This window comes from Etheostoma spectabile, chromosome 18, assembly GCF_008692095.1.
Source record: "Etheostoma spectabile isolate EspeVRDwgs_2016 chromosome 18, UIUC_Espe_1.0, whole genome shotgun sequence".
Taxonomy (NCBI): Eukaryota; Metazoa; Chordata; class Actinopteri; order Perciformes; family Percidae; genus Etheostoma; species Etheostoma spectabile.
The window spans coordinates 3,480,521-3,490,210 of NC_045750.1; the positions used below are offsets into that span (position 1 = coordinate 3,480,521).

General features: G+C 37.7%; 1 protein-coding gene across 9 annotated transcripts in view; it reads right to left on the reverse strand.

Annotated features, from left to right (window-relative positions):
• Positions 1–696: 696 nt before the first annotated feature.
• Positions 697–9,690, reverse strand: part of myt1la (myelin transcription factor 1-like, a) — a 78,923-nt gene continuing 69,929 nt past the window's right edge. For 7 of the 9 annotated variants that reach the window (XM_032542738.1, XM_032542737.1, XM_032542736.1 and 4 more), the window contains 4 exons: positions 9,481–9,584; positions 7,830–7,973; positions 6,075–6,137; positions 697–4,914 (listed from right to left, as the gene is read on the reverse strand). In XM_032542738.1, the coding sequence (XP_032398629.1) occupies positions 4,774–4,914; positions 6,075–6,137; positions 7,830–7,973; positions 9,481–9,584 (452 nt within the window). In that variant the 3' untranslated portion in view covers positions 697–4,773. The remainder of the gene's footprint in view (positions 4,915–6,074; positions 6,138–7,829; positions 7,974–9,480; positions 9,585–9,690) is intronic. The other 2 variants (XM_032542743.1, XM_032542742.1) reach the window with 1 other exon arrangement.

A 9,690-nucleotide genomic window follows, 5' to 3' on the forward strand; every position in this document is an offset into this window, starting at 1 on the left:
AGAGTGGAAGTATAAAGTAAAAATGATATCCTCACTATGTATATTATTTATAACTGTGTCACCACCTTTGATCTGTACAGTACAGGCCTACAGTTTCTTATTCATCTGTAGCCTATATATATATGACTATATTCTCACTCATATGTAATTAAAATATGCGTCTATGCGTACTTATGTTTTCACTATTTCTTATTATTAGCAGCCCAGTCTTATTTACATTTATATACATACTGTACATACATAAAAACACACATACGTACATACATGCATACATACATACACATAAGCTGTTTTTTTCTATTCTATTTATGTGTATTTGTCTTATCTGTTCATCCATCCATTTAAATTGCTGTGACAAAGGAATTCCCCCAATGTGGGATCAATAAAGTCTCTTATCTTATCTTAAAGAAATGGAAACAAAGGCTACAAGTAGCCCACAATTGTGCTTAGTGTGTATTTAGTTACATACACAAATGTCAACAACACCCAGCCCTGTTAACTGTGATGAATTGTTTATCTGCAGCAGGTTTTATGCTCCACTAGTTGATTTTAATTAATTGAAACTACTGCTGCCTGAAGGAAGAAAAGATACACTTGATAGTAATAAAACATGCACGCAGAAAATATGGGGTGATCCATTACGGTTCATTATTTCCTAAATATGAGCTTCCAATTCAAGACAAGAACCGGTCGTACTCAGTGTTGCAACACAAGATTTATTCAGAGCAAGAGATGCCAACACCAGCATGATAAAAATTGTACAAACTTCACAAGTCAAATGAAAATATCACGTAGTGTATCTCGTGACCTTAAACGTACAGCAAAAATATCAACAAAACCCATGCCATGTGGTAAGAAAACTGTTGTTGAAAGTTTGCGAGTAACACAGAAAAAGGGGTAAAAGGAGAGAAAATGAACGTTGTATAAAATCCCCTTATCAATGCACTGCTGAAAAGAAACTGTAACATTTTCATAAACTGATGATTTCACAAATATTCATATGGATTTCTTTTGCATTCTAGCATGTAACATGTTAGTGTTGAGATTCTCTATGTAAATAGTTACAGTTTAGCTTTTACATCTGATATTACAATATCTAGTCTATTGACTGTCTTTAAGTGGCAGAATTGTGCTTTAACTCCCATTTCCTTTGTTATCAGTAAGAATAACTGACTACATAAAAAATATAAGCTGTCAGTCTATCTAATGCAGTAGTTCACTGGCAGGAAGCTGCAGACACAAAGCTTTGGACAGAGATGTGAAGTCAGGGAATGAGGCTTTGCAGTAAAAGTCCAAAGAAGAAGCATCTTTAAGGAAACCGCCCCCCCCGTTAGTACTTTCTTTTTCCAACCTGAGGGAAACTATAGATTGAAGGCAAACTGGAGAAAAAATCAATTAGCTGTTAACATGCCATTCAGCCAGGAATCAGTTCCTCAGAGTCACCAATTAAATGATTATGATTTAGTGGAAGTTATAGTCAACTCTTGGTTAAATTAAATATCTTTACACCAGTAAATATTCCCCACACATCGGAGCTTTATAAAGTTGATGTCTTTCATATAGTGTTAACGTCCACTCTGCTGGACATTATTCATACTGTTTAGGGTTGCAAAAATATGTTTTTATTTAACTGAGAGCAACATCGTTTGATCCGTTTCTCTACTGAAAGGCATTCTGGGAAATGTAGGAAATCTCAAACTGAAGTAGAATGAGAAGAGGCAGGTTGAGGTACGACACTGAACCAGACTGAGGACTTTTAGCTTTTCATCAGGGCTGTGGCTCAGTGGTAGGGTCGCCTGCCAATCAGAAGGTTGGTGGTTCGATCCCCGGCCCTGCAGTTCCATGTCGAACCCCGAGTTCGGAGTTAGTGTATCTGATGAGCAGGTGGCACCTTGTATGACAGCCTCGGCCATAGTGTACGGAAGTGTGTGAATGTTTCCTGTACTATGTGAAAGCGCTTTGAGTAGTCGTTCAGACAAAAAAAGTGTTTTATAAGAACAGTCCATTTACATCCCATTTTGATTTTTTTTCAAAAAAAAATAATGGAACCAAAATCCGAAAGCTTAAGCTGTAGTTAAAAAGAAGAATCTTAATTTTACACCCGTCGTTAAGGACGATTGGATAAAGCTGAATTTTAAGCTCTGTGATAGAGAAGTGGTGGACCGCCATGGGACATTAACTTAAAAATATGAACAGTATGAAGGGGAAGAAGGCAGTCACTACGTTAACATGCACATAATATTCCGATTTTTACCCTTATTTGTAAAAAGACAATATTCAGACTAAGCTGTTTACGTGGCTAATTAAGTCAATATTCCACTAATATTCTCGTTTACATGTTTCTGTGGAAAACATGTTTTTTTCCCAAAGTTTTTTTTCCATTGCTCACAATCAAACATATACCTTGTAGCTAAGCTAACAGTCATTTAAAAAAGTTTTAGGTATCTATGGTTGATTAATTGCTACCGTTAGCTCGTTAGCATCTCGTATGCTACTTGTCGCAAAGTGACACATGCGCGACTCAAATCTGCATTCGACTTACATTGGGGAGCGACATGTGTAAAACAATAGCAACACACAGATCTGATTGTAAACCGTAAACAGGCCGTACACTGTTGCAAACTGCAGTAAAAAAAATCCAGATTGAGACGCATATTCCAAGGCGTTGTATACATGTCCAAAGAATGCCTCTAAAACTTGAATAATACCAAATGATCCCACGTCTTAATCAGAAAATGCTTTATTCTGAATAAGGCCTTATTAGGAATATCCAACCGGAGTATGCTGTTTAACTGACCTGTATCAAATTTAGAATATTGTCATATTTGGAATAATAGTGTAATGTTAGTGTGCATGTTAACGTACTGACTGTCTACCCAGAAAATAAATTGAACTTTTATCAAACCCTGGACGCCAGAAATAACTCCTCTGAACTCAATTGACAGGTTACATAAAGTTTTGTTTTGTTTTTAATCTTTGTGTTTTAGGTGGTTTAATATGGAGCATTTACGATGTAGAAAAAAACTAAGGTTAATGTTTAAGACCGAAGCTCATCACTGTTGTTCAGCACTGTTTTTAGGTAATCTTTCAAAATGAATTTGATGTTAAAAAACCGTAGGAGTGTGTGGAGTGGAGTGGAGGTTAACAATGTAAGGGTACCGAAGGGGGGGTTATCTTTTTTCCTTCAACCAAATCAACCAAGTGAAATTTGTTCCAGGTTGCTTTCAAACAGGAATCACCAGCACATTCTTGTCAAAGTCACAGTTTCCACAAACTTGCTGTACAGTTTTTGCTTAATTTACCACGTGATAATACTTTGACATACTCCAATAAAGTGCATGCATGATCGACGGTATTCAGAAAACGTATTCCATCAGTACTGTGATTTCACACCAAATGTCATCGTAAGGCCGATTCAGATCAAATACTCAGTCGCTGCGCTACGACTGCTGGCTCTACTTTTTATTCATCTTTTCAATAACAATCAAAGATAATAAAAAAGTGCTGCTTGGTCATCATGTTGTCCGGCATACTGTCCCATTGTGGCTCACACAATAAGATGCATGATTGGAAAGACGTTTTCTACAGAACAAGTGCAATATACAATGATGGATGGGGACGTTTGACCCTGTAAGTCCAGTGGAGCCGTCAGCCTTTAGAAAGAAAAATCATATCTACAAATCCTTTCGCCTGCCAAGTGCCTCCTAATCGACAATAAAAACATCAAAACATGGAAACAAAGGTGTCCCTGTGCAAAGTCGAACATGACAGAACCAAAGTCCTTTCACCCGCGTCAGATTTCCTAAAACATGATTATAGTAAAAGGTTTATACAAAACGCAATACATTTATAGTTAGTAAAAAGATCTATCAGCTCTTTGCTAGTTTAATTCATAAGAAATTGCATATACCCAAACATTTTTTTTCATATAGATTGCATCCCATATCTAAACAAACAATTTAATATTATCATACCAATATTGCTGACACGTTGTCCTATTTGCTAGTTCAAGGTTGATGAATAAAAGAAATTCAGAACGGCAGATTGTCTCCTACGTTTTCTGTAGCCATTGGTCTTTCCGCTTCATTCTCCGCACAAACAAAGAAAAGCGACAGAAACAGGACAGTTTGAAATGAAACAACTCCGAAGGGGATGATGGGATTTGCACCAGTAAGTTTCCGTGTCATGATGTTTGAAATCTTCTTGCTTATAGCATTGGTTCTTCTCGTCATTTTAGCTAAAGATTTACAGTAATATAAGTGTCCACTTTGCAACAACACAAAAATGAATGATTTACATCCATTAAACATCCTCCAGCTTTACAGCTTGGGAGAGAAGCCTTTCGAAAATGATTGCTCGTCAGCTTCCCCCTCGCCGCTCTGCTCCCCGTTAAACCCGTGACGCCAAGTTTTTTGATGTCTCACATTAAAATAAGAAATGATTCAAGCTTACAATAAATAAATAAATACATACATATACACTAAAATGTGCATACATTAGCAGCTATAAACAGTACATCACATTATATTAGGTCATATGAAAATGTACAAAACGTGAATGTTCGTTTTAAACGTTGGTAATTGTTTTTCAAAGCAAGGCAACGACAAATAAACAATAAAAAAAGAGATACCCATGGAGTTGAGAGCATAACAGCTGAAGAATTAAAAGAACAATTGTAGATTACAGCAGCAAAAAACAACCCATTCCCCTCTTTTTGACTTTTTTGTTGTTGTTGTTTTTGCTTTGCATTTGTTATTTTGGCCTCAATCAGGGCTAGACCTGGATACCCTGAACTGCCTGTTTGATGTTCTCCAGCAGCGCCTTGTTCTCCGGGCTCTGGTACTGGTCCTGGTGAGTGTACATGTCTGTCAATGTACTCACATAAGTGTCAAAGTTCTGTTCATTCATTGGCTCCTGTGAGGGGAAAGAAACCCATGAAGAAACAAGACATCAGAGGTGTTTAAGTGTGTGTTTTTAGAGAATAAGTATACTTTCTGTAAGACATTGTGGGGAAAGGTTTGGAAGACAAGCGGACAGCAACGGAGGAAGGGAACACCATCAGGGAAGCATGGCTCGCTTACACAAACTTACTGAAATACTCATTTTCTATCAAATTGTAATATTATGATTAATATCTATATTTCAACCTGTGAAGGTCTAAGCAATGCAACTCCAAACCATGCGAAAATCAGCAGATCGATGGATAGCTGGTGGATAGATGGAAGGTTAATGTTTAGCATATGGAGACAAAATCAGAATGTTAAAAACTAATGGGAGGTTAATGGGCAGATGAATGAGACACAACTCGTTCCACTCAAGTTTTTGTCTTTTAAGAGACAGAGCAGCTTTGGCCTTAAAATAGTACTATTGGTTGAGTTCAACCTCAGTGGCTTAAGTGTTTAAAAAAAAAAAGATAAAAATGTGATTAGGATTTCTGTTTGTTTGGACGAGCACAGTTAGTTTTTTTTGTGGTGTCCCACAAGGCTCGATTTTAGGCCCAGTTGTTTTTATCCTGCAATGTGCTTTCTAAGTCCAATATCCCTAATAATTATGCCTAATTTGAATGTTTCTGTATCCCTATTTAATTTAATTCCTGTGCCAAAGTTTATTGTCAACACAGGAAGTAGAGTGCTTGTCTCGAGCTCGAGGCGGGGGGGGGGGGGGGGTGAGCATGCAACACACAGAGTTTTTGTTCATTCATCAGAATTGGACTTATTTTACTTGTTGTTATTGTGTTGTGTTATTCAGGAATGTGTAAATAAAAAGCAAAATACAGATTTATGTTACCAATTACCTAACCTGGATCCAATTGCACTTCGGTGAACTGCGGTTTAACTCAACCATTATTTCAGAGCATTATTTCAGAGCAGCTTCGCCTCAAGGTTTGTTGATTTAAAATTACTATTGGTATTTAGAACATTGTCCACATGTATATTAGTTATTGTTACTAAAATGACTGTAGTATAAATGGATAGCTGTAATGTGTGGACGCCACAGTGGGGGTGGGGGGTGGGGGGAGGGGTGACAGAGCAGAAGAGAAGGATAATTGGATAAAGGATAAATGGATCTCTTACTCTGGGAGGCATCTGTAAACAGCAGTTATGCTTTACTGGGGCCTCTTTCTGTGGCAGCGGTCTCTACAGGAGAGGGTGTACAGAGAAGTCTATTAGCCCGCTAGTTACACAGCGGTGTCACTGAGAAAAAGACACAACGTCCGCCTTAGCAACTCATTTCTCCCTCTGGCTTTGTTTGCACTGCAGCTGAAAGTTTCCCCATTTTGGATTCTTTAAAATAAAAGACAAAACAAAAATTCTCTTTTGAGAGCTCAAATCCAAATGTCTGTTACTATACCACAAGTAGATTTTTAATTATCAACTAGAATGAGGCAAGATTGTGGCAGAAAGACATAATGACACCTTTAAAGGTAGCTCAAACTGTAAATAAACTGTACTGAAACTAAAATACATATGACCTATTTTGTCATCTATTGGTCATTTCCTATTATTATTATTATTATTATTAATGGATGTATCTTGTAGTCTAGAGAACGTATAAATAGTAAAAAAAAGCCTGGAAACAATAAAGGAAAGATTCTGCAGAACTTATCACTCTGTTCGCCAAAAATCAACTAATTTGAGGAAACTCAAGTGATTATCTAAAACCAAGATACAAATTTAAATCCAAACTAGGGAACGTGAGCAAGATTTAGAGCTTGTTTTAAAAGGGATGAACATCAAATTTGTTGTTAAAACTGACATGTTCCTTGCAGTGTGATATAAAGCAACATGAATGGAAAGAGAGTAGGCTAAGAGTCCCGTTATAAAGCAACTTGGGGGCCTGCTGCTTAAAGAGAGATTATCCAATTAGCCCCAGTCTCCTTTGTACACTGAGACAACATGACGTAAAAACAGCCATGAGCACTTCACTCAAACTGAAAAAAAGAGACCGTTTCTTTGTGTGAAACTCTGTGAGGCGTTGTAAAGCACTGAGGAAGCACAGCATGGACTGCTGGGAAAAAAAGAAGAAGAAGGTGGGCGAACAGAAAGAAGCAGATGAGGAAAAAACTTGAGTGTTGCTACAGAAAAGGCTGGAGACGACTTTAACACCTTGATGGATTAAAATCGTGATGTTAGTTGGCTTCAGACCAGTTCCAGTCTTTCACTGTCCCACAAATATTTAACATAAAGAATTAAACAAAATGAAGTATATTTTAGTTCAAGTTCATAATTGCGCGAAATATCTAAACTTTAACAAATCATTTTGTCTTATTTAGTTATAAACATATTTTCCTCAATGAAAGAACAAAAATTAATCTATATATCTCCATAGATTCTGTAAAACATTTATTTTAGAAATTCAATTCAATTTTATTTATAGTATCGAATCATAACGAGTTATTTCTAGACACTTTACAGATAGAGTAGGTCTAGACCACACTCTACAATTTAGAAAGACTACAATTCCAGTTATTCCTGCAAGAGCAAGCATTAGGTGCGACAGTGTCAAGGGAAAAACTCCCTTAGGGAGTTAGGGAGAAACCTCTGTGGTGAGAAAAAACTCTTTTTAGGGAGAAACCTTGGAAATTAAACACTTCATATTAACATAAATCAGATCAGATTTCTTCAAATCAGTTAATTTACCTGTGTGCCAGTGTGATAATTGCATTTATTTCGTTTGACAGAAATGAACCTAAGCAAAGCTGATGAGTCTAGATACAAGAAAATATTACCTACCACGTTTGTAATCTCCTTCTCTTTAAAGCCTGAGAATGTAAAAACAATATACCAAACAAACCATTCGCCTAAATGTGCAGTCAACTTATTTCTTACCATGTGTGGAAGCTGGATGTTAGCTAAGCTGTTGATGAGCGACTGGCTGAGGTTGGCCAGCTCGTGCAGCAGCGAGTCGTTCTGCTGCTCGATCACCTTGTTTTCCTCTTCAATGGACTTCAGGTTGGTCTCCATGGTGGTGATCTGCCAGACGAGGACAGCGATTATTAGCAGCAGTTACAGGGATTGGTCCCCAGAAATTTTGGCGGATGTCACTCTATTCGGCCGATGTCCTTTACCTTCCTCTTTCTTTGTGTTGGTGTTCTAACCTCCAGTGGATTTCTGAGGACTATGGTTACCTGGTCCTCAGATCTCTGCAGGGTAAATCCAGACAGCTAGCTAGACTATCTGTCCAATCTGAGGACTATGGTTACCTGGTCCTCAGATCTCTGCAGGGTAAATCCAGACAGCTAGCTAGACTATCTGTCCAATCTGAGGACTATGGTTACCTGGTCCTCAGATCTCTGCAGGGTAAATCCAGACAGCTAGCTAGACTATCTGTCCAATCTGAGGACTATGGTTACCTGGTCCTCAGATCTCTGCAGGGTAAATCCAGACAGCTAGCTAGACTATCTGTCCAATCAGAGGACTATGGTTACCTGGTCCTCAGGTCTCTGCAGGGTAAATCCAGACAGCTAGCTAGACTATCTGTCCAATCTGAGGTTTCTGTTGCACGACTAAAACAACCTTTAAACGTACATACGTTCCACCAAAACAAGTTCCTTCTAGAGGCTGTTTCGCAGCGGCACCGGGGCTCTGTCTGGCGCTTAGCAACATCCAAGAAGATTGTGATGTGTTTAAAGAAATGGCAATAAACCAGAGCACATTTTCCTCCCACTCCCAGAATGCTGTGGGGACTATGCAAGACTACGTTTCTTTTCCTGATTTAACCCTTGTGTTGTCCTCCCGGGTCAAAGAGATTAACACTTGATGAATGTTATGTGGATGAGTTTGGTCAGGGTGCTGATTTGAAACCATTTCAATTTACACACAAAATTCAATGAAAGTGATCAGTTGTATTTGCAAAGAGCGTTGCAGGGAATACATCCTTTTTTTTGTGGTAATTGGATTAAAAAGAATGCCAAATTTCTGATATAAACATTTTTAAAAGGGGTCAAATTTGACCCGAGGAAAACAAGAGGGTTAAACATTTTATATACAAACATTTGTTCTAACATTAATTATATTTAAATGGGTTTAGAAGGTCAACCTGGGATTGAAATGTGCTTTTTGGAGTCGGTGTACATTGCGGTTTTCATCCAAAAATGAATATGGTATATCTTTGCAGTGAATTACTATACATTTTCAATTAAATTAAAGCCAGTTGTCTCTGGTTAGAGTAAATAAAGGCCTGGATGCTATTTAATCAATTTACAACAAGCTAGTTTTCTAACGTTGCAAGATCCTCCGTTTAAACGGCTGCATCGTCCGTAAAATGTCTTAAATTAACAGAGGCTCTCCCTGTCTCTTTTGTTCTGCTGAAGTGAATTCATCTCACAACTGTTCTACACATATCCTCCATCTGACATAAACCCTTAGTAGCAAGAACAGTGTTTGGTCTGTTACAGACTCTGTTTTCCAAACCAGCATCGAGCTACTTCATACTTTATGTATTTACGCTGCAGTGATCCCACACTCAGAGGTTTCTTACTTGTGTCCTCAGTTTTATCATGTCGGACTCCGCTTGAGTGTTGGACTCGTTCAGATCTTTGATTTCTTCATCCAGCTGTTTGATTTCTTCATCGTTTTCGATGCCTACACCAAAAACAACATTTAATTAGCTTTATTTATTTTAATTATTAGTGTAAGGGATAAGGCAAAAAAACAATAACATGACACAGTTTGCATACATGCTTTCAAG